The 27,950-nt window shown below is 25.9% G+C and overlaps 2 protein-coding genes across 4 annotated transcripts in view; one reads left to right on the top strand and one right to left on the bottom strand.

Annotated features, from left to right (window-relative positions):
• Positions 1 to 22: 22 nt before the first annotated feature.
• On the bottom strand, positions 23 to 26,703 carry LOC122498491 (peroxidase-like). Of its 3 annotated transcripts, none has more exons than XM_043606248.1 (13): positions 26,473 to 26,703; positions 13,572 to 13,715; positions 11,339 to 11,639; positions 10,824 to 11,041; positions 8,272 to 8,448; positions 3,966 to 4,162; positions 3,703 to 3,889; positions 3,199 to 3,535; positions 2,867 to 3,023; positions 2,581 to 2,733; positions 2,149 to 2,356; positions 1,018 to 1,123; positions 23 to 806 (listed from the first exon to the last, which is right to left on the bottom strand). In XM_043606248.1, the coding sequence occupies exons 2-13, from the start codon at positions 13,702 to 13,704 to the stop codon at positions 719 to 721; spliced, it is 2,262 nt and encodes a 753-aa protein (XP_043462183.1). In that variant the 5' UTR covers positions 13,705 to 13,715; positions 26,473 to 26,703; the 3' UTR covers positions 23 to 718. The 3 variants fall into 3 exon arrangements, with proteins under 3 accessions (XP_043462183.1, XP_043462182.1, XP_043462181.1); XM_043606247.1 differs by lacking the exon at positions 26,473 to 26,703 and adding an exon at positions 21,679 to 21,882; XM_043606246.1 differs by lacking the exon at positions 26,473 to 26,703 and adding an exon at positions 19,003 to 19,549.
• LOC122498493 (synaptic vesicle glycoprotein 2C-like) overlaps positions 23,780 to 27,950 on the top strand; it is an 18,873-nt gene continuing 14,702 nt past the window's right edge. Inside the window, exon 1 of the mRNA XM_043606252.1 lies at positions 23,780 to 23,985. Coding sequence (XP_043462187.1) covers positions 23,964 to 23,985 — 22 coding nt within the window. The 5' untranslated portion in view covers positions 23,780 to 23,963. The remainder of the gene's footprint in view (positions 23,986 to 27,950) is intronic.

Genomic DNA, 27,950 nt, shown 5'->3' with positions numbered 1-27,950 from the left:
TCATTGAAATGAAAGCCATGCATTAGGAGGTATTTTCCGAGTTCTTTATTCAGCAAATAGTGCAAACGCATTTGCGATTCTCTCCAAGTCTGAGAGAAACAGCATTTTATATATATATATATATATATATATATATATAAACTTCAATTTCAAATCGCATGTATTAAGTACCATTATCTCTCCTATTATCAAATACAAAAACAATCGATGATAATGCTAAATCTAATCAGTCACGTTTTATATACTGCCGAACAGTATACCGACATACAATTATTATTATTACTACTCTTATTACTAAAATAAACAATAGAATTATAATTAAACTATTAACTGTATTGGAAGATAATCATTATAATTTAAATTATGGTTATAACTTAAGTTTTAGTTGATAATTGAAAAATAACTGTATTTACATATCTAATGATGAGCGTTATTAATTATTTTTTACATTCGATCGACTTTTTTTTAATAAAATATTTTTTTCTGTAGAAAATCGACTAGTCACATGTTCGTAAATTATAATTTAAATAAATGTTAGACGTAGTTGTACTCTTTGATTTTGACTTTGCCATCGCAATTTCTTTTTTTTCCCTTGTGCACTCTTGGCAATTCTGTTTTTTTTTCTGATTTCTCACTTCCTTTTTGGCCCTGACTTCAAAATGTCAATCAGGAGTTTCGATCCAGTGGATAAAGTGACCAGCCAATTAATAAACTATGTTCAACGATACGCCTTTGCCTTTTCCGCCCAAGCGAATAAATCGACACTTGGAATTGCTTCAAAGTCATTGCAAAGTCGCAATTCGTTTCTGAAATTTTAAAATTAATTTTTGAATAGATTTTAAGTTATTTGGATGTGAATTTTTTGGTTTTTGTTAGAAAAAAAGGAATTATTTGTTAAATTGTATAATATTAAATATTTGATACAAAATGTTAAATGTTTGATACTAAACGTTAAATGTTTAATACTAAATATTCAATTCTAAATATTAAATGGTAAATGCCAAAAGTATTACTCACCCTGGTTTCGGTTTGATAAAAACATTTCGTTGAATCCGGGAAATATTGTCGCCGTTATCGCAGAAAATTCTTGCCAAAGTGACATTTTGAATATTGTGCAATTGATCTGAAAGAAAGGGAAACTTTTATAGAAAATTATCATTGAATGCTAAAATAGATTCCTTGAACCCAAAATATGTTTTTTAATGAGAAAAGTGTACAGAAGATGGTAAAGACATTAGCTGTATGTTATAACCTTTTAGGTTTTTAAACCAACTTCTGTAAAACATCTAGTAAAATACACCGATTTTACTACGAGTAACAATATTGAAACAGTATATTTAACTTCGAAGTATCGAAATTTGCTCTGGAGGCGACAGTCTGGAAAAAAGTGATCCCTTCCACTGTAATAGAATCTCGTTTCTAAAGGTATTTTGCACTTTACGAAACTTGTCATTCTTTGGCTCCGAGCTACAGAGTAAAGATTGTTGAGTTTTATACGTAAATTTTAATATTAAATAAAAATGTCAAAAACTGTGGGCCTGAGTAGTAAGTATTAAGTTGACCTACGCCGAGTATCCATCGCCAACCTGAGAACGCAGGAGACGACAAAGGAGGCCAGAAAATTAAAAAGAGCTCAACAAAAGGAATGGGACGACATTCTTTCCATTCTAGGAAAAGAGTATTATGGCTCAGAAATTGCTGATTAATTAGTAAGTTGACAAAATTTCAAGTTATAATATACTAAAGTACATTTTTTCTTCTTTTGCGTTTATCTCGAAACCACATTTTTCGAGACGGTGTACATGATAACTCAAAGACTATTCAACCGATTGACTTGAAAATTAATATACATCTTCCTATGAAAAAAAAACTGATCCACGCCAATGCTTATATCTCCGCCATTTTTAATTAAAAACAACTTTTTTTTAATATTTATTAAGCTTAAGATATGTATTAAATTAGTAATAAATGTAAAAAATTCCTACATCAAATAGTTTCGTCAAAAAAATTCCTAAAAAAAACCATCCGATTTCCATGCGTTCAGAGTGGCGTAACCCCTTAAGTAGCGAATTTGGCAAACAAGACAAGTGTACAATAAAATAATAAATAAATAGTTTGCTAAAACAATAATTAAATGAATAGATTTACCTTTGGTAAATGGATAAGGTTGACTGGCGAAATCGTAGAAATATCTGTCAGCGCGTCTTGTTCTCGCAAATTGTTCAGCAATCAAACAACGGAATGTTGGTCCTAAAATTCCCTCTTCTTCATCTTCAGGTTTCTCCGCCATGCCACCAATAATTAGATCGACATCATCAGGTGTGTTATACAGATCAGCAAGTTTACTCCCCATTTGCTAATAATAAAATTAATTATTAGACATGAGAAAGCAAAATAAATTTAACAAACGAATCAGTATGACTTTCTTAATAGAAAATCCAGTTAGGATCGTCTGGGATTAGATTAGAATTGGGGTCTTCATTAATTACAATTCTACTGTAAGAAAACATTGGGTAAGTGCAATACAAAAAGGTAATTAATTCCCACAAACAGTGATTCTAGTTTAGAAAAGAAACGAACCTTAAAATCATCAAAAGTTTTAACAACAGGTAGTCCACAATAGTTGCGATAATAATTGTATCCCGGTAGTCCGTGATCTCGTCCTCTCTGGATATCAAGACTGACTGCATCCAGACCCAACTCTCCATTTGTTTTAAACAACTGATAGGAGACCTGCAATATAATTTTTTAGATTATTTTAATCTTTGAAAATTATTCAAATTAGTTCTACTCTTAAATGGAATTGACAGTATTCTATTATTGACAAGTATTAACTATAATTTTAATTTATTAAATTTGTAATTACATCCGGAATCATGTTGACGTCCATCGTTTGGGAGTTTTCATTTGTTAGACTTTTGATTATGCCATCGAATATATTACCACTTTCGATTATTTCTGGTTTGTAGTAATTATCACTGAGTCTTAGAGATTTATTAGTTCCTTCACTGTCGTCCATAATTCTGTAACAATTAATTTCTTGTTCAATACATTTTTGGAATTTATTTTTAGCGGTAGACAATTTAGGAACCTCCTCCTACAAAGTTTAAACCGAAAACAGTAATTCCGTAGGTTGGCGTACGTTATTATCAAACGTTGCGGTTTTTAGTTCCAATTATCGTAAAGAAATATCCTTACCGTAAATAACTTTGCTTCAATGATTTCTGAAATTGTAGAGCTGCTGTTGCAACCTCATTGGCAACTGCCGGATCCTCATTGGGATTATAATTTTGACTGCGGTCCATTAGGAGTCCAAAATCGCGGGCGAAATTTCTGCCCAGAATATTTGGTAACCATTCATTGTATGTTATGTGCTGAATTTCAGCCACGACTATTCTTCTTGCCTCTTGATATAAAGCCTCATCCGACCAGTCTGGATTTATTTCCGCCAATTTCTTCGCAATTCGATTATGCTCACGGTGCCAAATTGTGTGAATCACCACGAGTGAAGGTTCAGCGTTAACACGATCATCGCCTGCGATTTTTAAAAAGAAAACAAATATTCAGATCCGTAGAATAAATAAGGTTTTTAGTTAAATTTGTAATCCTATTCGTAAAAAAAAATAATAATATGAAGTAATTTAATTGCAAATTACATTCCTTAAAAAATTCTAAGGAAAGAATCCTAGATAAAATGTTTACCAGATAGGAAGCACTTGTCCGTCAAGCAAAATGTAAAGGGTTCGGAATCTGCAGTCGGTAAATACTCCCGATTATTTTTCACATCGACTCGAAGTCGTCCGCCCTGATAGGTTCGAAGTTTTCCAGCTCTTTCCACCGTCGATCCGTAAATTGTAGAACCATCCAAAAAGTGACTGACCTGATTCATCTGAACGATAAAAAAATATTTTTAGTTAATTTATATTTACTACTTTAAAGTTGGATAGTATTTAATAGAATCCTACTTGTTCAAGTGGTCCGAAACTGCACTCCGACCTAAGAACTGGAAGTGATCTAACGTAACTCATACATCTAATGGAATGACTAGAGTAGATTGGATCCTGATTCTCAATTGGAATGATATTGCAATCGGGATGCAGATGTCGCGGTTGTAACTCGTTGCCATCTTCACTGCAGCAGGATATTGGCATTCCGTTCGACACTAGAAAATAAAAAGATCGCTTTTAAAATGAGTGACAAATATTAAAAGTATTAAAACTAAAAAGTAGAGAATTATTTTATCACTCAAGAAGAATATCGATTCCCGTACACTAGTTCCTATTGCGCGGTATTTCGAAGAAAATTATATTGTTGGAAGAAGAGCACGGGGAAGGCGGCGTGCAGTTCCTCCACGATATCCAGCACCCTTATGGAATACGTACGAAGCTACGCTCCGCGATCAACATCGTACCAACAACATTAGCGAGGGATGGCACAACAAATTTCAGCTCATGGTTGGAAAAAATCATCCTTCATTGTATTATCTGCTTAAAGAGTTTCTTAAGGAGCAAGCGGACACTGAAACGATTTTAAGACAGTTGGATTTGGGACAAGCGGTAAAAGCAGCACCGAAGAAAAAATGGATGCAATCGAAGACAAGGATGAGAAACATTGTATCACAATATGAGGATTACAAAGAGAAGGACGAAATTCTTCAGTACCTACGTCTCCTAGGACATAATATCAGCCTCTGAAAAAATTCTGTACGCTTCTTAAAACTTCATTAAATTCAATTCATTCACTATAAAAATTATGCTTTGGGAAAATTGTCTTGGGAAAAATGGATTGGGAAAAAAAGATTGGGAAAAAAGGTTTGCTGGGACAAATGGGTCTTGGGAAAAATGGATTGGGAAAAGTGGTCGGCAACGAGAATATCTATTAAGAGAAAGGAGTCAAGACGTTAGAAGATTCAAAGAAACGTGCTTCTTCTTCTTCTTCTTAAATGACTTGTGGCCTTGCCGAGTGTCAGAACTATTAACGTAAGAAGAATGAGAAATATGTTAAGATTAGTTGTTGTTATGTAAAATCCCTTGGTCAAAAAACATGTAGATAGGTCTCTCCAGCAAGCAAGCGGTGGGAACCGTATTTATATGTAGAGCTGGTTCCAGTGGTCTACAGAGGTCGTTCAGACCAGCGGGTAAAGTCAATTATTGGGATAGTTTAAATAAGGGATTGGATAAATATTTAGGCTGTAAGTTAAATAATTAAATAAAATGATGATTAAATGTGAAAAATTTTCCCAGCTCTCTGACCACTTGCTCAGTGGGTGAGAAAACGAGCTCGTCGACGTCTGCCGAGTTGGGAACTGAATTGGGAAATTTGCTGTGCCAAAACCTCATGAAATCACATCTTGCTGGTGCAAAACTTGGGCAATCATTTAACAAATGAGTAAGGGAACGACGTTCTTCGCCACAATCGCAGCGTGCCGCTCTAATCCAATTTATTCTTATCAGATGCTCACTTGTTAGAGTGTGGCCTGTTCTCAATCTAGTAACTACGTTTATCCAACTCCTCGGGAGGTTGAGATCCAGAAACCAGGGCCTGGCTGCTTTAAAGGATACCCTTGAGAAATATCTGTGCTCCGTCAGGTCCCTCTCTGAGTATGGCCAGAGATGGGAAAGCCATGCTTTCCTGTCCGGAGCAAAGCCACTCATTCTCAGGTCATCGCGAGGGAGTTTAAAATGCATTCTATTATTATTTGAGATGTTAATTTCACGGCAAATTGCATCGATATATTCATTGCCTAAAATGCCATTGTGTGATGGAATCCAGATAAATTTAAAGGAGGGAAGAGTGTTAGGATCGGAATTTGTATATAATAATTCTAATATTCTGTATATGATGTATGGGTTGTTTTTATATAGTAGACAATTCCTGAGTCTCTGGACGGAGGATAATGAGTCTGTGATTATAAGAGTACGTGATATGTCGTGTTCAATCGCGTATGTGATCGCTGTGTAGATGGCATAGAGTTCAGCTGTTAAAATCGTGATGTATGGTTGGAGAGGAGTACATTGTGTGTAGTTAGAAACCTCGTCATAGAAAGCCGCTGTAGACAATCCATTTGCAGGGTTTAAAGACGCATCCGTGTATATAGGACAGTAGCCATCGAACTCAGTCGAAAGGATCTCTCTAAAGAATATCTCAGGTGTATTATGGTCTTTGAGGAGTATGCCGTTAGAGATATCACACACAGGAGAGGATGATCAGATCTCCCAGGGCCAGTCAAAATAAGCAGGTCTAACGGATCTAAAACCCATGTCCAACAGGGGAACCATCTGTGTATAAGTTGGAACGAGAGGTATTTTGTTATATGCTTTTGTTTGTGTTGGAATTTTTAGTTTCCTGTTAAGGGTATACAAAAGGGGATTTAGCAAGTTGTCAGACCACGAATAATTGCGATGGATAAACGAGTTCGTCAAGAATGTTCTACGAAGTGTTAGAGGGGGCTCGCCTGCCTCCGACAGAAGAACCGGGATGGATGTTGATTTCATGCAACCCAGTGCCATTCTGAGGGCTGCAGACTGCACTCTGTCCAGGCATTTTAGGGAGGTCATAGCAGAATTAGCGAAAAGAGGAGAACCCCAATCTAGAATAGCTCTTATTAAATTTCTATAAACTGTCAAGGCTAGCATGGGAGAAATACCCCATGTGGCCCTTGTTATGATTCTGAGAATACCCAGTGCCTTCGTTGCTTTATTAGCTATCATCTTTATATGCGGTGTCCATTTTAGTTTCCGGTCCAAAAGTATGCCCAGGTGTTTCATTGTAGGATCACATGTGATCGAAGTTGAACCTAGCCTTCATGCGAAGTCTTCATAGGATGATCGGGATTTTGTGAAGATGCAGCAAACCGTTTTTTGCGGGGCGACGTCCATTCCCAGTGTTTCAAGCCAAGCAGACAAACTCTTCAGAGCCGCGGAAACATCGGTGGAAAGATTGGCAACTGAGGAGAATTTTACATAAAGTACAAGGTTGTCAGCGTACATGACAGCCTTCATGTTAGGTGGAAGATATTGTTCCAAATCTCTCAGATACAAATTAAATAAAAGGGGTGACAGGACTCCAACACCACAGACTTTTGAATCTGATCCGTCAGCATTAAAAGAGACGTACCTTTTTCTGGTCATGTGATTGATGAAGTTTACCATACAGGGGTGGAAATTTAAATCTCTAAGCATTGTATTTAAAATAAGGGGGCGAAAGTTATTAAAAGCACCCTTAATATCGATAGAAACTGCCAGAGTATGCTCTGAATCCGCAAAGCCGATCAGGGTATCAGTGACAAAAGTTGCAACACAATCAACCGCTGATCTTTGCTTTCTGAATCCAAACTGGTAGGAAGGAATCAAGCCCCGACTCTCCACATCGTGTTCCAGACGTCCCTGTATTAGTTTTTCAAAAACTTTTGATAGAACCGAGGTGAGAGCTATGGGCCGAAACCCCTTTCCACCTGGTTTCGGTAGAGCTATAACTCTGGTGTATAACCACGAAGATGGAAAAGAGGAATGCAGAAGCATTCTATTGAACAATATTAAGAGGAATTCCTGTGATATTGGTCCCAAAAATTTTATCATATCAGCAGTGATGCCATCAAGGCCTGCCGCTGCTTTTGATTTAGAAGAAGAAATGGCGTGTTGCAAATATGGGATTTCAACTGGAGGAATATCCTCTCTAATTAGGTCTTTCCGAAACTTAATGAATTCTGGTGTGAATGAATCTGTTGAGATGTTCGTGCAAAGTTGTCCAGATCGGGAAGATAGCACTTTGACGGTTCTCCATAGGGTGGACATACCTCTAGATGGGGACATGTTCTCACAAAATTCCTTAAAGGCTAAGGATCTTTGTTCCCTAAGAGACTTCTTTATTTCAGCATTTTTGCGTTTGAATTCCTCTCTATTACTCATTGATTGATTAGAGTGATACCATTTAAAATTCTCCCTCCTGAGAGAAAGAAGTTTGTCGCATGTAGAATTCCACCAGAGTGGCTATGAGATGGATCTTATAGATTTAGTTTTAGGGATAAAAGCTCCTGCTTTAATGAGACTTTGTTTAAGGTGGTCGGTAAAAGAGATATAAATGCGAGTGACTACCGGCGGTAGCCAATAGGCGCGCGCGCACCCTCCACTCCCGCGCATACTGGAGTATAAAAGCGGACTCGCCGAGCTGATGCGCTCAGTCGGGCGGTGAGGCCGCTCATGAATGGAAGTCATTTAAAACCAGAGAAGTATTAATTTAGGTACTTTTTTTTTGAAAATAAAGAAAACTTACTCATTTTTCGAACCGGAGTGTGTGCCAAATCGTGAAGAATTAAATCACTCCACTGCATGACAGCCAGAGTCCTCGAAACGTCTGATTTGTCATTTGTAGTTGAAAGTGTTGAACTAACTAATCTCGGATTAGGAAGTGCGTTATTTCCTCTTCTCGAGTGTCTTGGTTCTTGAACACCTAAGCGCCAAAACATTCAATTATAATTCAATAAAACAAATATTTTTTTGGTCAAATCGGAGTTTCTTTGAATGAATTTTCTTTTTTATTATTATTATTACTATTATTTTTATTCTGATTCTTATTATTATTGTTATTATTATTAATAACAAAATAATTTCTATTAAATTTTGAAAAAACTGAACAAACTCCGATTTGAAAAAATTGGATGTAGCTTGAGAGTAAATGATAATTGATCAATTTTGTATAAACAAAAAAATTGAAAGCACAAACCAAGTTTTACTAAATTATTATCATCATTATTAGCAATTATTCAGTAATTTGAATTATATGTCAATTAATTTAAGTGTAGATATACCATTAATTACTTAGTAATTAATAATTATATTTTTTAATTTGTATTACGAAATTAATTTTTTTTATCAAATAGAACAAATTTATTTTTCAATTAAGTAAAAATTGGTTTGTTGTAAACTAATCTAATTATGTAAATAATGAATTTAATCTTATTTTCTGAATGAATTTTTTTATTTTTATTATTTAAATGTAAAAAAGCGGATATGACTTTGTTTTTCTTACATGTAAAATTGATCTAACCGAGAACGCGTGTATCGCAAAAATATGGATAAATTTTTTTTTACATGTGTGTAATTAAGAGGAAAAAAAATTATATTTATGATACAAAAAAATATATTATAGGAATATCCGAATTAAGTTACATACACTTCTATTGCTGGATAGAATCTCACGAACTGGGTCACTCTATAGTAGACAGTTTTTATTTTTTTTTTCACTGCTACTATGTGTTTTTATCGCACAAACTGTAATGCAAATCACAGAATAAATTTTTTTAAGAGCCAGTTGGCGAATGTTTTTTCACCAGCGCTTTATGGGACAAAGGATATTTTTATTTATTTTTATTTACAGAAGAACTATTTTATTTAGAATCAGAAAATATTTATTTTTGTTTTCGAAAATTAATTAATAACCAAATTTGGAATATTGTCCATCACAAAAATTTTAAAATGCTTTAAAATTAATTTGACTAACATTTTTTTTTTTTTTTTAATTTTTAATTTTAATTTAAATTTGATTTGAAATAAGAAAATAGGACAGATAAGTTAAAATTTTTGTTTGAATATTAAATAATACAAAAACCGAAATTTTAGGTGGAAAACAAAAAAAGGAGAGAAAAGAGAATGGAATTTAAAGGAAAGCGCCAAACGTTCGGAGGCTGGAAATAATTCAACGATTATTATTTGTCAGAAAAAATAGGTTTAAAAAGAAACCTAAAAAAAAGAAGAAGTACAAAATGTGCTGCTCTTTTTGTCAACGTAGACAAAAAAAAATTTTTCACGCAAGAATGAAATATACAATTATATTTCTTTTTATCCCCCTTATATCGACTACTGTAAAATTCTTCAAAATTTGTATTAATTAATAATTAACTTTTACAATTAAGTAAATTTTTTAATTTTTAAATTAAAAAATTAACTTAAAAATGTTAAACTAAAAATTTTAAAATAAAAATATTAAAAGTTTATAATTTTTAAATTAATTTAAATTCTTTTTTTTTGAAATTTTATTTGCAGAGCAAATATAATGAAGATGCGTGGTAATAAATATAAGACATTTTATCCCGTGATAAATAGACACTTAAATTATCAGTCGGAGAGTTTTAGAAAATATTGAATTGTTTCTATATTGTGCGCCTAATTTAATTCCATCAGTAAATATCCCCTGGTTGACACGGGCTAATAAAGTGATTTGTTCCTATCGCGATTCTACATAATACACACGATCATTTTTTAAGAAGTCACGGATTTTATTTTCTTATTTTCTATTTCATTGAAAAATTAAAAAATATTATTTTAAATATTAAAAATTTAAAAAAATTTAAGCAATGTTCGATTTTTTAAATTTATTGTTTTTTTATAAATTTATAAAAATACGTAATTTTTGTTTTCGTTCGTTCGTCAGTGCAAGTTTGGACAAAAAATGATTTATTAGAAAATGAAAAATTTGTTCATTATAGTAGAATTCCAAAAAAAAATAAGGAAAAAAATAGTTAAGAAGAAAATAAATTTTTAATAAAATAAAATAAAGAAAAATAATAAAACATATGATTGAAATAAAACGAAAACAGCAATTGAATAAAAAGAAAGAAAGTGAAGAAAAGGAACGAAAATATCGTTGAAATGAAGAAGTAAACATAAAGTAAAAAAAGGAAAAAAGAATCAATGTTCTTAAGTAAATAAATAATAAACAAAAATGCAAAAGAAAATGATAAATATAAATGATTTTGATGAATGAATGAATAAAAGATAAAAATTTGTTTCTCAACAATTTTTTTTTTTTTGTGAAAATTCACTTACCGTCGATATAGTTTGGAAAGAGAAGTCTCGTGTACGCTGTCATTGCGCAACCAAGTTTTGGATTCTCCAAATTATTGCAACTGCCATTAATTGTTCTGTACCGTGAATTTAGTGTGCAGTCCATTTTTTCATTATTTTCACATGCATCACTCAATGAGGTACCATCAAATTTTATTGTTGAAATAAATCGCGCGCACTCCTTACCGTCGAGTCCAAATCTGTTTAGAAAAAAAACAATACTTTTCAAAATTTATTGCCTTTAATTCATTAAAATTCAAAAAAAACAATTTTATTTTTTTTATTTATTTTATTTTTTATTTTATTTTTTTTTTTATTTTTTATTTCCTTCTTTTAGTTAATTATTTAAACAATATTCGTTTTTTGAAAAAAATCTTTATTTATTTCTTTATTTTCAATTTAAAGAAAAAATGTTTTATTAAAAAACATAAAAAATGCACGTGGACATAAAAAAAAAATTTGAAATCTATTTATATGGAAATTTTTTGAAAAAATACCTTCGACAGCTATTTTGTACGAGATATGATGAAGCCTTGGCGGCAATAATAGCGTCACTTGATTTTTCAAATGCATCCTCACTTGGATATGAATAAACATATTGACTGTGACTTGGCGTCGATTTTAAAAGACCAACTCCAGCATTTATAATATTTGTCTCGAGACGACTTCGATATTTAATCATCAACTCGGCAAATGCAATTGATTCATTTAATGCATTATTCTCAATTTTTGGCCATTTTCGCTTCTCAAAATGTCCCACAACAATATTTTCTGCACTCTGATGATATCCAGCGAGATCTTTAAAAAAAGGCAAAAAGTAAAAAATTATTATAGAAAAAAGAGAAAAAATATTGGAAAATAAAAAAATTATTATAAGAAAAAAAAATTATTTTTTTAGTTAATAACAATTATATTAAAATTTGTTTCTATATTTATATAATGAATAAAAATTCATTTAATTAATTTTCTTTTTAAATTTATTTTAATTTTATTTATATTTTTTTAATAATAATAATAATAATAATAAATGCAAAAAAAAGAATTTCAAAAAAACTAAAAATATAGAAAAAAGGTAAACTTAAAAAAAGCAAAAATAAAAAAAAACAAGATAAAATGAAATAAACAAAGAAATAACAAAATTAAAGGAAAAAGGTAAAAAAATAGAAGGAAAAAGAAAAGAAGACAAAGAGGCTAAAAAAGTAAAAAAAGCAAAAAAAATTGAAGTAAGAGAAAAAACAACAAAATACAACTGAAAACTTGTAGGAAGATGTAAAAAAATATAAAAAGTAAAGAAAATAAAAAACAAAAATATATTGAACTAAAAAAGTAAAAAAATCAAGGAAAAAAACAAATAATAAAATGAAGTAAACAAAGAAATAACAAAATTAAAATAAAAAAATAAAAAAAAAAAGATAATAGATAAGGAAAGTAAATATGTATATGAAAGTTAAAATATGAAGGTAAAATATTAAAATAGAAGAAAAAAATAAAGAAGATAAAGCAAGAAAAAACAAAAAAAATTAAAGTAAACAGAGAAACACCAAAAAAATAACAGTAAATATATTATTATTAAAATGTAAAATAAAAAAGTATAAAAAGTAAAAAAAGACAATAAATAGTACAAAAAAGTAAAAAAAAAGATGCTAAAAAGTAAAAAAGAAAGAAAAGATAAGATAAACAAAGAAATAACAAAATTAATGTAAAAAGTTAAAAAATAAAAATAGAAAAAAACATTAAAGAAGAAAAGGATGCTATAATAAAGTAAGAAAGTAAGAATAAACAAAAAAGTTAAAGTAAACATAAAACATCAAAATAATACTAAAAATAAATGAGTAAATATATTAAAGTTAAAATATGAAATAAAAAAGTAGAAAAAAGAAAAAAAGAAAAAAAGGACAAAAATAAGTTGAAGCAAGAAAAGAAATAACAGAATAAAAATATAAATATATATAAAAAGTAAAATATAAATGTAAAAAATGAAGGTAAGAAAATCAGAAAAATAGAAAAAAGTAGAGAAGAAAAAGATCAAAATTAAAAAAAAAGTTGAGTTAAACAAAATAACAAAATAAAAGTAAAAAAAAGTAAAAAAAGTAAATATTTAAAAGTAAAAAAAGTAAAATAAAAAAAATAAAAATAGTAAAAAGAATAATTATAGTAAAAAGGTAAAAGAAGTAAATACTAAATATTTTAAATCGAGAAAAAATAAAAAGAAAAAGAAATAAAACAATAAATTCCAAATAGATAAACCAAAGTAAAAATGCCAAAATAAAATTTCTAAACTCAGAAAACAAAAAATATAACTTTAATTACTCTCCCTGCATTTTATGCAGTTTATTTGAAACCCGTTTACGTTCAAATAAATAAAAAATAAATTATACAGAGTTCGAGACAAGAGAACAAAAATTTAAAAAAAGGCAAAAGTAAAATCCCAAAGTAAAGAAAACAAAAATTAAAAAAAAACAAAAATAAATATCACAAAATGAAGAAAACCAAAATAAAAAAAATCAAAACTAAAAATTTTAAAATTTTAAGAACCAAAATAAAAAAGCCAAAGTAAAAATCCCAAAATAAAGAAAACCAAAGTAAAAATTCAAAAATAAAGAAAACCAAAGTAAAAATTCCAAAATAAAGAAAACCAAAGTAAAAAAATCAACTTAATATAGTCACAAAAATTCAAAAAATAAATAAACACAAAAAATTGACAAAAAATCAATTTTGAATTTAACTCACTGGAAGAGGCGGGAAAATCATTTTGAAATGAATTCGACAATTTGTAAACACCAATTGAATCCCCATTCCCAATAAATCCCAATGTTTGCAATGAAATCCAAAGCACAGCCAATGTGGCAACTGACCCAGCCATGACTCCTCCGGCTGTAAAAATTGTAATGATGAGTAAAGAACCTAAAGCGTCTCTTTTTACGCCTATTTTATATACACATCAACCGCAACTCCGCACATGAATCATAAAATATGTGCGATGGGGGATAAGAAGCATTTGCTTAGAAAAAAAAAAATTTATCATTCGTTACAAGATATTTTCAAGAACGCATATCAAATTACCTTTGACCTACATTTCCAAACCGATTGGTTTTTACAAATTTTTGTTCATCTTCTTTTTTCCCTATATTGCATATTGCAAAGAGACTTTTTTAACAAAAAAAAGGTAGGGGGGATTTTTTTTTTAAAAGAAAAAAAAATTTCTTTTTAGAAAATTTCAATATTATTCTATTTTAGGGAAATTAATTTTTTTCATAAAAGAAATTATATGATTGCAATATATTTATCGAACTATATAAATTTATAATTACGTTTTAATCTCTATAGTGTTATTTATCCGTTTTATCATATTTTATCGTTACATTATCATAATCATATATAATTCCAAATAGATGTCGAAAGTATTTTCTATTTGTGTTTTTCACAGACTTTTGTTATCAGTTATGCAAAACTTTATGTATAGATGTGTTTGTGTGTGAGAATAATTTTTGTATTTTATGTGTACAAGTGTCAATTTTTTTAAAAAATAGTGTAATAGTGTGTGATACAGGTGTTTTATTGGAATTTTTATCAAATTTTCACACTTTGGTATTTTTAATTTTGCGTTCTAGTTTTTTTTTTGTATTAATATTTGATTTTTTAAATTTCTACTTGTTTTTATTTGTTTGCTTTTCTATTTTTTAAATTTTTATTTATTGTTATTATTTTTTCACTTTTTGAATTTTTTTTTTATTTTTTATTGCTTTACTTTTTATTTTTTTCGCTTTTTTACATTTATTTTTACTTTTTTTAAATTTTTACTTTTTTAAAAATTTTTACATTTATTTTTACTTTTTTAAAATTTTTACATTTATTTTTACTTTTCACCTTTTTGTTTTATTTTTTACATTTTAATTTTTTAATTATTAGTATTTATATTTTTAAATTTTTCATCTTTTCTAATTTTTTACTTTTTTTACCGTTTTTATTGTTTTACTTTTTATTTTTTTACATTTATTAATTTTTTATCTCTTCTAATTTTCTACTTTTTCATTTTTTTACTTTTCTATTCTTTACTTTTTTCTTTTGTTTTCTTACTTTTCTATTTTTCTTCTTTTTTATTTTTACTTTTTTAATGTCTTACTTTTTTTTAATTTTTACTCTATTTATTTTTATTTTTTTCCCTTTCTACTCAATTGTCAATTAAATAATAATAAAAAAACATTTTTTATTTCTCGAATGTTTGTCAAAAAGTAGAAAAAAAATTAAGTAATAAATTTTTTTTTATTAACAATTTGGTCAAAAATACGATTGCTATAATGTAATAAAAGCAAAGTAATTGAGTCGTACATTTTGTTATAAATATTTTTTCATTACGGACGGCGAATGAAGTCGCAAAATAAATAAGTAAAAATGCACGTATGGTAAAATGCAGAGTTCATTATTTCTCCAAACCTTGACTGAGAAACATCTCAGTCCTCTGATCATTTAATTTAAAGTTCCATTAAATTGATTTTAATTTACAATTAAAAATTAGTTTTTATTTAAAAAACAATTTTTTAAATAGTTTTTATTTTTTAAATAGTATAATTTTTTAATTATTTATATTTTTCAAATTAGTCCAATTTTTTTAAATTAGTTTAATTTTTTTTCAAAATCAATTGGAATTATTTTAAAATTACTTTCCAATTTTTTCTTTCTTTTTTTTGAAACAATGTCACATGAAAAATTGCTGCCTTATAAAAATAGAGGAAAATATTTGGCACTGGATGAAAATTGTCAGAAACAAAATTTTAATACAGGAATTTATTATTGTGAGCCCAGAGATGAATTAGATGTGAACTTTACAAGTAGCAGTGGAAAGAATCAATATTTAAATTTGGCAGTATTTGCCGATAATTTATCAGGTATGAGGAAAAATACAATATTTTTAATCTATACATATTTTTATAATTCAAAATTTTTACTTTTAACAAATGTTAAATTTCTAAAAATTTATTGTTAATTAAATCAATTAAATCCGCCAGAGAATTGAAATTATTGTTTAAAATTTAAATTTTCAACTGGTGTGTAAAGAACTTCGCTGAGTAGAAAAGCGGAGCGCATGCGCGAACCGGAGTGGGGGCAACGAGAGTGAGAGAGAAATTCGTGTTTTTCCTTCTCACACTCATTGTCCCCACTCCGCGCTCAAACTGGAACTTTACAGTTTGCGATTTAAATACAATTATGCGAATAATAAAATAAATACGAGAATACAAACATACAAAAAATTAATACCAATAAAAATAAAAATATACAAACATAAAAAAAATAAAAATACCCAAAAACATAAATAAGAATAAAAATACAAATATACAAGAAAATAAATAATAATAAAAACACAAATTTGCAAATAATGATAAAAAAAAACTACAAACAAGGAAAAAAACTTTTCAAAGTACAATTTACAACTTGAATGAACATATAGGAAAAATTTTTTCGAAATGAATTATAAAATTTTTTAAAAAAAGTTGTTTATAAAATGTGAAACATGCATTCTAGAGAATTATTTCTGAGCAAATAGAATTTTTTAATTGACAATACATTTTATTGTTTGGATTAAAATTAATTCCCCCTGCAAATTAAATACAAAATGTTTAGTCACTAATACGAGAAGTTATTTTATCAAAATATCTTCTTTCATTTTATTCATTCAAGTGCGTTACAATGTTAATGATTCTAAGTAAAATTTTTCTGTTTTTTTCCTATTGTTTTTCTTATTTTTTTTCTTATTGTTTTCCTTATTTTTTTTTCTTTTTAGTATTCGGAATAAAATAATCTTAATTTTGAAAATATTTTAATATCCTCAAAAACGTTCGTCATCGTATTTGTAACTTGAGTGAGAAAATGAATATATTTCTTGGAAAAAATAGGAATGTTTATAACATTTTCGAGAACAAGAATTTTTATACATCTTACAGAGATAATATAAATTATTCATTAGGAATATGATGAGAAATTAGTTTTCGTCATTTGTCACATAAAATTGTGAAAATTATTTTTTTTTTATCTACTGACAAATGGACAGCACTACTTTTCGGGAAAGAAAACAATAAATTTTATTTATTTAAATATTTATTTATTTAAAAAAATAAATTGTTTTTATAAGAAATTTTTTTTTACGATTAAAATTTTTTTTTTTAAAATATTGAATTTAATAAATTAAATTAGTAAAAAAGTAAATAAATAATTAATAAAATGAATAAATAAAAAAAGTTAAAAAATAAATTAAAGAATAAATTAAATACATTTAAAAAAAAAAATTTTTTAATGAAAAGTAAAAAATAAAGTAAATTTGGAAAAAGAAGGGGTCTAAAATGTGTTTTAGTAATAATTATAAATGCAAATGAGTAGATAAAAAAAGGTGTCAAATGGAAAATTACCATTTTATATTTTTATTAAGTGACATGTTTATAAACGGCTTAGGAAGTTATTCTGGTCAGGGAAGTAAGAGAGTGGGGATAATATGAGTGTAACATATAGAGGACTGTCGTAAATTTCATTTCATTAGTTCTTCGCCGTTTTGTTTCTTTTTTTTAGAAAAATAAAACCACGTGACAAAAAAATATATTTATTACATTATGTAATTTTTTTTCCCAATAAATCACAATTTTTCAATTCTTATCATGAATAAGAAAAAAAAGTCATTCATGAAATAGTGAAAAAAAACATAATTTATTTTAACTAAATATAAAATTTAATAATGTGAATAAATTAAAAAATTCGATAAAAAAAAATTTGTAACATTAACCTGATAATAAAGTAATATTTATTTATTTAAGTAGTATACGGGCTTACAAAAAATAAATGACGCTTAAAAAATAAATATGAATTTAAAAATAATACAATTAGTAATTTAATATTCAATAATAAATGCAATAAATAAAAAATAATTTTATGAGTATCTCAATAATAAATTCATAACAATCCAATAATAATTTAATAGTAATTTTATAATAATTTAAATATAATTTAAAAATAATTTGAAAAGAATTTAATAATAATTTAATAATATTTTCCTTAATATTTAGTTTGATTTTAAATTTTAATAATTTTTTAATATTTTTATTTTTTTAATTCATTAAGCCAAACGGAAAAGTTTAAGATATTATTATATTTATAATATTTTCCTAATAATATAAAAATTATCCTTTTAACCTTAAATATGGTGTGGAAGGCACTTAAAGAAACAGAGCGCATGCGCGTCGTAGTGGGGATAACGAGAGTGAGAGAGAACTTACAGTTTTTCTCTCTCTTTCTCATTGTCTCAACTTTGACGCATGCGCTTCTTTTTCGCGCGCAAACAAAAACTTTACAAACTATGTAAATAAATGTAATGTAATAATTACCATCACAACATTTTTCTAATAAAAGCTTCTAATCTGATAAGAAAATTGTTATGATTTACAAAATTAATTATTGAAATTAAAATTGTATAGCGAATAAAAAACAAAAATTGTGATAATTTTCACGATAGATTAATGCGATTAGAAATTAGCTCTAGATTCCAGAAACTATTGGAGGACAAGGTCGATCAATATAATGTTTAATTCAGGTCAATGGGATTATTTGCCCTTATATATGATTAAAAAATACTTTTAATAACTTTCTCTATTATTTATTTATACTTTTCGTCCCATTAATAAATGAATGATTTATTACTACTGAATTATTGTTCATTCTCTGGTGGAAAGAATTATTTTCTATTTATTTTTTGAAACAATTAATTAATATTATTATTGTTAATACTTGCTTTGTGTTAAAATTATTTTATTTAATAATAATTAGAATAAAAATAAATAAATTATTTACAATAAATATTATTATTGTAAGGTATCATTTTTATTAATATTTATTAATTTTAGTAATTAACATAATAAATTAAATTAATTAATAATTTATTATTAATTTTATTATTATTAATATTACTATCATTGTTAACAATTTTATTATTTTGTTATTATTTTTAATTTATTTACAACAAAAGAACCCGCGATTATTAATTATTGTAACTGTTATATAAATATTTTCTTAATATCTTTTGGACAATTATGAATATTTTATATTAAATTATAAAACTTTCTTCCCCTGTTAATTTAAAGAAAAAAAAAATTAAAATATCAAAATAATTGTTTATAACTACCGGAAATATGATCCATTGGTTTCTCTAAACCGTACATTGTATAAATCCAACGTGAATTATCAGCTGGTATAATCATAGTCGGAAAAAAAATATTTCTTCACTTGAAGAAGTTTTTAATAGAAAAAAAAATTAATTATCACTTTGCATTGAGAAAAAATAAAAAATAATTTTTTATTGTCACTGTATTATTTAAAAATTAAAGATGATATATCATTGTTGCTATATTGTTTATTAGCCATGAAAAAAATCATAAATAAACAAAATGTAAACAGTTCGATATATGTATCAATGAGAATGTTCTTCTTTACCCGCGAGGAAAAAGTTATTTTTTGTAAAAAAATTTTCACACACTGCACTTAAGGAGTAGTGAAAGGCGAGGAATTTTTAATTCGATACAAAATTAACGAGTGAATTAGAATAGCTTAATATTTTTCTTTTCAAATTATTTTTTAGAAAAGAAAAATGTGAATTTGAAAAAAAAAAAATTCGCCCCCTTCTGCGCATTTACATGCATCTAAATAGAAGCGTATTGCCGACACGACTGACTGCGTTTTAATTCCGAGGAGTGGCGCTGTATCGCCTCGCGTAATATGTGTGAGTTTCCTTCTCACTCTTCGTCCAGTGGCGCGTCTTAATTCCCCCTCTACTTGTGGCAAATTTATTCATTTTATTGCCGTTACAAGCTGGTGAGGAGATAGACAAAAATTTGAGACAAATTATAAACGTAAATGTTAAACAGTTAAACAAATACTTAGTAAATTATTATACGACAAAATGAAAATAAAAGTAAGGTAAACTTTGAGTAGAAATGTATTGTGGATTAATGGATTATTTACATAATAAAGCAAAGGAAGAAAATATTCGTCCGGTGAAAATAACGGAGGGGCCACGATATTTATCAAATAATGTTTTATGGATGCTATGCGATTAGTTCAAGAATTTGTCTCCCTTTAATTTCCTTTTTTCCATTTCTCACGCCAAAATTATCTTTCTATTTCGCAGCTTTTTATCGTTTTCTCATGAAAATTCTCTTTCTCTCTTTAATTCGCAGTTCTATTGCGTATAAAAATTCTCTCCTCCTCTCTCTTTTACAGCCGCGAAGCCTTTCTGTTTATCATTCTGTCTCACTTTTTAACGTCTTGTCCTTTTCTATTGTCGAAAGAACCCCTTCTTTACCAACAAATGTGACTACCTTGTAGAGGAAAAAATTTCTGATCACTCAGACAACACGTGCTCGCGGTAAACATTCATTATATATACATATAGATATATCTATACCGGTTGTGAGATAATCGGGAACGACGTTATTTTGATTCTAAGTTTAGTATAACTGGAGGCATGTGACTTTTTTTATCAACACAGTCGCGGCATACTGTCTTAGCGATTTGTATTATTTTTAGCACTCCAAACAAGCTACAAATATGTTGGAATATTTTGAATGGATTTATCTCGACTGTAATGAATGGGAGCTTTTTTTTTTTTTTGAAGGCAGTGTAAGGAGGATTTTATTTATTTATTTATTATTTATTTAAGTAGTAAACGGGACTATGCCCTTTCGTACAAAGAACTCTTAATACTAATTTTATTGCACTAAGCAAAATTACTAAATATTATATCAAAAATGAAACATAAATGCAGATGGTTTTTCTTTTTAGATTTATAGAAAAATCTTTGCAGTTCCGAGTTCATCAATTCGGAACTGTAAGATTTAGAATTTCAAAAATTAGAAACTGTATTTTGAAAAATAATTTTCAAAAAAAAATTATAAAAAAAGGATAGTTATAAAATAAAATTATGTAATTCGGAAAAAAAAGAATCTTTTATAAAGTACCTTATTTTGGAGAAATCAGAAGTGATCTTTTTATAATGTTTAATGAGAAAATAAATTTCAGAAAAAGGTTAAACGACCTCTGGTCTATAAACTATCTGAGAACATATATATTTAAAATGCTTATCCTGTTTACGTCTTTATCGCAAGAAAATTATATTTTGATAAAACTTTTTTTTCTCATTTCATATCACTGCGCAAGTACTCTTTTCTTTTTTTTTATAATAATTATCAAATAATGCATGTGCAGAAATTTTTCTCAAAAACATTGTGCATTGATCGCGAAGACATCTATATAAACAATTTGTTATTTATGTGAATTCATTTGTTTCAAATAATCTAATTCAAAAATTTTTTTTTATTTTTCCATTTTATTGAAATCTCTTTATTTACCTATTGTTAATTTCTTTTTTTTAATTTCTTAAATAAAGTATTAGAGTGCGGATTAATTATTTGAACCATTATAACGTGACAGCTTTTGAACGCATGCTTTTTACAAATTGTGGCGTCATAATGGTTCACATGCCCTTAAAATTAATTAATAAAAAAATTATTGTTAATTATTTTAATTATTATCTGCAAAGTCTTAATAAACGAAAAAAAATAATTCCAGTTCTTAAAATTAAAAAAATTATTTTAATAATTAAAAAAGCAAAATAGGCAGGAAATATCTATCTTGAACAATCTATTTATTTCTTATTGAATTAATTAATCTACATAATAATATTTAAGATGTAAAAATTAAATAATTATACATAAGATGTAATTTTTTTCTTTTATTTTTATTTATTAATTTTTTCGCTAGTTATTTATTTAAAAAGTAAAAAAATGTTTTCTTCACAACTCACCAATGAAAGGTCGTTTAAATCGTTCGATTTGCGAATTATCCTGAAGAATAAAGAACTCCTTTTTTTCATCCATATTTTGCAAATTTTCAAAAACTACTTAGCAAATACAGAATTTCGACAATTTCCGTAATATTTTTATAAAACTTTTTTTTGAAAATTAAATAAAATGTCAAAAATACTGGAAAAAATCTTATACGATCCAATTTTTGTTGTTATTGTTGTTGTTTTGTATTAATCACATTTGAAAATTGTATAATAAACAAATAACTTTTATCAATGTTTAATAATTTTTCTTCTATTGTAAAAATATTCAATAAAGTACACAGATTTTTTGTTTAATAAATATTAATAAAATGTAACAAATTCAAAAGCATATAATATATATTTATGCGTATGTAAACTTTGCAACCTCAACTTTCGACGCCGAAATATTTCTGCAAAGGATGCTAAAATGTAGAGCGCGTGCGCAAAATTCCAGTTATTTTCAACATATACAAATACACACCCGCATACAGGTGAATTTCACATTTCTCCATTAGAAACATTGATTTTCTACACAAGGCTTTTGTTATTAAAAAATTTGTTTTTCAAAGAAATTTTTAATTAACTTTACATTCATTTTTTTTAATAAGAAAAAAATTGCTCTTGATTTTTCAAGTAATGTTAAATAATAAAAATTAAAATAATAATATTGTTAATATAATTATTATATTTTTATTAATTAATATTATTAATTATTTTTTAATTATGACGGTTCAATTACAGCAACAATATTAACATATGGGCTAAAATTTACAAAAATCTTATTTAACTAATAATTGAGAAACGATGAAAAACGATAACCGTATAGCATTAGCCAACGTTAACTTTTCCACCTGGGAATATAGGTAATAATTAATAAATAATAAATTATAATAATATATTTATTGACATAACAATAATTATTATGTTAATATTACTATTTGAAAATTAACTTCTTATTCACTTTTTTTCAAGAAAAGAATTTTCTTTGTTTAATTCAAAAATAAATCTAAATATTGTTATTATATTAAAGATTAAAAATTATTTTCCAAAGTTCTAATAATTAGGAAAAAAAATTTGATCTTAAACAAGTATTTTTTCCAATAAGTGAACTTTACATAATATTACTGACGTAATTAGTTGTTATTTGTATTTAGTAGAATCTATTTATTTATTTATTTATTTATTATTAATTTATTGGTATTAATTACTTTTAATTCTCATTTTAATTAAAATTTAATTTTTAATTAAATTTTTAGTATTTAATTTTTGAATTTAAATTTTTTCACTAAATTCATGTCTTGAGATGTCATCTGGTGTGTATTCGAGAAATTGTTTTAAGAGCTCATTGTGACTCACTGGATAACTACTGTTTCATAAAAAGAAATAATAATTATGATATTAATAAATATAATAAAATTATAAATTATTAATAATTTTAAATAATAAAATTAATAATAATTAAATTATAAAATATTATTTTATATTTTTATTGTAATTATATTATTATAATAATTGTTGTCTAAAATTTTATATTTTTGTTAAATAAAATAAAAATCCAAACAGAATTAATTTTAAATAAGAAAAAATTTTAATTTATTTTCTAAATCTATACTTACCATGGAATATAAATTTTAAAACAAAATTTAGATAAAGTGCAAAATTAACTATTTAATATTTTTTCTCGAAAAAATTGAAATTTTTTATTTATAACAAATTCTCTTGATTTTACATAAAATTCAAAATTCAATATGGCGTTTCTTTGTTTTCCTTTTTCTTCTATGTTCTAAATGAATTAAAAAAATTTTTTGTTTTATTTCTATTAACAAAAATAATTTAATTGCAATTTTTTATTTAGACAAAAAATTATATAATTAGTTGTGATTTAAAGAAATATATCTATAATCGATATATATGTTAATTATAATTAAAAAATATGGATTCCTATTTTAAAATTTTGAAGAAAATTTTTTTCTTATATTTATATATATATATATATAATTTATTTAAAATAAAAATGATTTTGAAATATTTTGCAAATGATTTCAAAACTAAAAATTAAAAATTCAACTGTGTGAGGAGCAGAGAGTATACAATTGTATACGAAACATAAGAACCGTGAAACAAAAGGTTTAGGCATTTTGTATAGTATAAAAAAATTTCTTATCACATTCTCACAAGTAGTTTCAGACTCTCGCACAAAGCAGTCGCACATTGTGAATGATTTCCAGTAGTTAATTTTTATTTAATAACATCAACAAAAAATGTGCGCTCAATCTTTAGAGGGTGAGAAATCAATAAAAATTCATAAATTCACTTCGAATTCAATGTTGAAAATTATTTGAAATTGAAAATGGAATTTCAATTAAAATTCAAAATTGAATTTTACCTTACAATTCAAAATTGAATTTTACTTTACAATTCAAAATTAAATTCTAATTTGAGAGATTCAAAAGTGAATTTTAATTTTAAAAAAAAATTAACTTCTATTTTAAAATTGAAAATGTGAATTATAATTTAGAGATTAAAATTTAATTTTGATTAAAATTAGAAATGGAATTCCAATTGGACTTCAAAAATAAATTTTAATCTAGAATTCAATAATGTATTTTAATTTAAAATTTAACTCCAATTGAAATGATAAATTTTATTTAAATTATGAAATTCTTTAGAATTATCAACTGAATTTCAATTCAAAATAAAAGTTAAAGTTTACAATAAAATTAAAAAATCAATTCCAATTGAAATTTAAAATTGAATTTTACATACTTTTAAATTTTATATTCAAAATTGAATTTTAATTCGAATTCAGGACCAAATTTTACTCTTAAATTAAAAATTAATTATTATATTTTGAAATTAAGAATTGAATTTCAATTCAAAAAAGAATTTCAATTCGAAATTTAAAATTGAATTTCAATTTTAAATTCAAAATTGAAGTCAATTTCAAAATTGAATTTCAATTCAAAATGGATATTTGAAAATTGAAATTCAACTTAAAATCTAAACTTTAAGACTAATTCAAAATTGAATTTAAATTCCAAAATTTAAATCCAATTCAAAATTGAATTTGAAATCCAAATTTGAATTCCAAATTCCAATTCAAAATTGAATTTAAAGTCCAAAATTTAAATCCAATTTAAAATTGAATTTAAAATCCAAAAATGAATTTAAAGTCAAAAATTTAATTCCAATTCAAAATTGAATTTCGAATCCAAAATTTAAATCTAATTCAAAATTGAATTTAAAATCCAAAAATGAATTTAAAGTCAAAAATTTAATTCCAATTCAAAATTGAATTTCGACTCCAAAATTAAATTCCAATTCTAAATTGAATTTAAAATCCAAATTATAATTCGAATTCAAAATTGAATTTAAAATTCAAATTTGAATGAAAATTAAAAATTGAATTTAAAATACAAATTTGAATTCAAATTAAAAACTGAATTTAAAATTAAAAATTGAATTTTTAGCTGAAACACAAAATTTAAAATGAATTCTTCAAAGTTTAAATTGAAAATTTTATTATAATTAAAAATCAAAAAGTTGAAAGCAATTTTTTGAAAATTAAAAAATTAAATTTCATTTGAGATTCAAAACTTCAAAGTAAACGTAATTAATTTTCTTCATGAAAATTAATAATTATTATTAATTACTTCTTAATTTCTTTTAAAAAATTAATTAATAAATACTATTTTATAAGTAAAATTAAAAATAATTATGAAATAAAATTTTAAATATAAAAATTTTTTCTCAGTATTATTAAATTAAATTTGGTCTTTCAGGGGTTAATTACTAAATTGAAAAAATCAATTGCTTTGATAAAATAGTGACGTAATTTCATTCATATTGCGAATTTGGTGTCTAATTCAAGTCCTCTGCTCTACTTCACTTTCTGTCTTAAAATATTTTTATTAATAATAAAATGATTGCGACTGCCTTCATAACAAAAATTCCAAAGAGAATATTATATCGTTGACGCATTTTTTATTTTAAATCATTCTACAAGTAAGCATGGAAGAATGCATCTTTTTAGCACTGACAGGAATCAGCAAATTTTTTTTTCTTTTTTAATTAGATAATTAATTAATTAATTTTATTTAACAATTTATAAAAATATAAAGAGAATGATAACAATATTTTTTTAAGAGAGAGAGAGAGGGAGAGAATAATAATAATAATAATAATAATAATAATAATTATTATTATTATATTATATTATATTATATTATATTATATTATATTATATTATATTATATTATATTATATTATATTATATTATATTATATTATATTATATTATATTATATTATATTATATTATATTATATTATATTATATTATATTATATTATATTATATTATATTATATTATATTTATATTATTATATTATTTATATAATAATAATATTTTTTTTTAAGAGAGAGAGAGGGAGAGAATAATAATAATAATAATAGTAAAACAATTAGATAATTTAATTAATGAATTAGAATGTAATTAATTAGTCTATAATTAATTAATCAATTAAATTTAACTAAATAAATTTTAATTTTCTAATTAACAACTTTGAATGAATAATAATAAATTAATACAAATTATTGTCAATTTCCAGAATATTTAATTTTTTCATACACAAATCATTTATTAATATTGTTAATAAACAAATAAATCAAAATTTATTTTTGTAAATATAAAGAAAAGAAAATTTGTAAAATATTTTAAAACAGAATTTTTTAAAAATTTAAGAAAAAAGAAATAATAAAGCCGACACTTACATGTTAATAACTTCCTGAGTTTTAACAAACTTATCGCACTTAATTGATGATATGTAATAATTTTCAAAACTAACAATATAGAAAAAGAGTCAAATTATCAAAAAAGGAAGAAAAAAATTGTCTACAAAACAAAAGAATAATTTATAAGTATACTATTTCTAAAGGGTAAACGATCTTTTCCCCACAATTCACTTTTTAATCATTTCGATGGAATTCTTGTCTCAAACTGTTCGAGTTCATTTTATGTGCACATGATTTAAATTTATCATTAAATAAAACAATTTTCCCCCCTACTATATATATATATGATTGGGTCATATGAGGTCATCCGTTAGTTGATCTGTTTTTTCTTATTAATCAATATCTTTCTGTGTGTATATAAATATATATATATATATATATTGACTTCAAAAATTATCTGAATGTAATTATCAGACAAATTCGAGATTTTAATTATATGCATGAAAGGGAGATTCAAAATACTTTTAATGATTCTACTGAAAAGATAAAAACTTTTTTGTATTCTTGACTTCTGTACGGGATTTGTTTTTAGGAATTTTTTAAAACAGATTTTGTGATCTTAATTAGCGATCACAAAAAAAAACCATCAAGTAACAAGATTTAAACGATTTTGCAAAATTTATAAAAAAAAAATTTATTTCATACTGAATCTGTCATTTTTAATTTTTTAAAATAACCATGAAATTCGTAAAAACAACTCCATAAACCCCTGTGTAACAATTTAAATTTCAAGCAAAAATAACAAAGTTTTTGGAAAAATTTACCGCACATTAGATCCGCCATTTTGAATTTTTTTAAAATAACACCGGATTCGTAATCAGCGCCCCAAAAAACTCCCGAGGAACAATTTTCAAGCGAATTTAAGAAATTATAAAATAATTTTACGCCATATTGGATCGTCCATTTTGAATTTTTAAAAATTAATATCGGATTCGTAATCCGAGAGCCCAAAAAACCCTGAGAAACAAGTTTCAAGTGAATTAAACAAATTTTATAACAATTTTACGCCATATTAGTTCAGCCATTTTGAATTTTTAAAAACTAACACCGGATTCGTAATCAGCGACCCCAAAAACTCCCGAGGAACAATTTTCAAATGAATTTAATAGATTATAAAAAATTATTTACACGCCATATTGGACCCGCCATTTTGAATTCCTAAAAATAAATATCAAATTTGTAGTCAATGACCTCAACAATAGCTAAGGAATAAGTTTTAAGTGAATTTAAGGAATTATAAAAAATTTACAAGTAATATTTAATTTACCATTTTGGATTTAAAAAAAAAAAATATTAGATTCGTAATCAGCGACCCCAGAAACCCCTGAGTAACAAGTTTCAAGTGAATTAAACAAATTTTGAAACAATTTTACTTCATATTGGATCCGCCATTTTGAATTTTTAAAAACTAACTGACATATTGAATCCGCCATTTTGGATTTTCAGAAATATTTATT

The sequence above is a fragment of the Leptopilina heterotoma genome, unplaced genomic scaffold (assembly GCF_015476425.1).
Source record: "Leptopilina heterotoma isolate Lh14 unplaced genomic scaffold, ASM1547642v1 Lhet_15, whole genome shotgun sequence".
NCBI classification, from domain to species: Eukaryota; Metazoa; Arthropoda; class Insecta; order Hymenoptera; family Figitidae; genus Leptopilina; species Leptopilina heterotoma.
This window is presented reverse-complemented; position numbering and strand designations above follow the sequence as displayed.

Excerpts from the sequence above, each read along its gene's own strand:
- LOC122498491 (XM_043606246.1), bottom strand. The coding sequence starts at position 19,078 with ATGATTATACCAGCTGATAATTCACGTTGGATTTATACAATGTACGGT. Across the intron at positions 11,042-11,338 it reads GTACAAAATAGCTGTCGAAG|ATTTGGACTCGACGGTAAGG; the intron begins GTATTTTTTCAA and ends TTTTCTAAACAG. Across the intron at positions 3,536-3,702 it reads GGACAAGTGCTTCCTATCTG|GCGATGATCGTGTTAACGCT; the intron begins GTAAACATTTTA and ends TAAAAATCGCAG.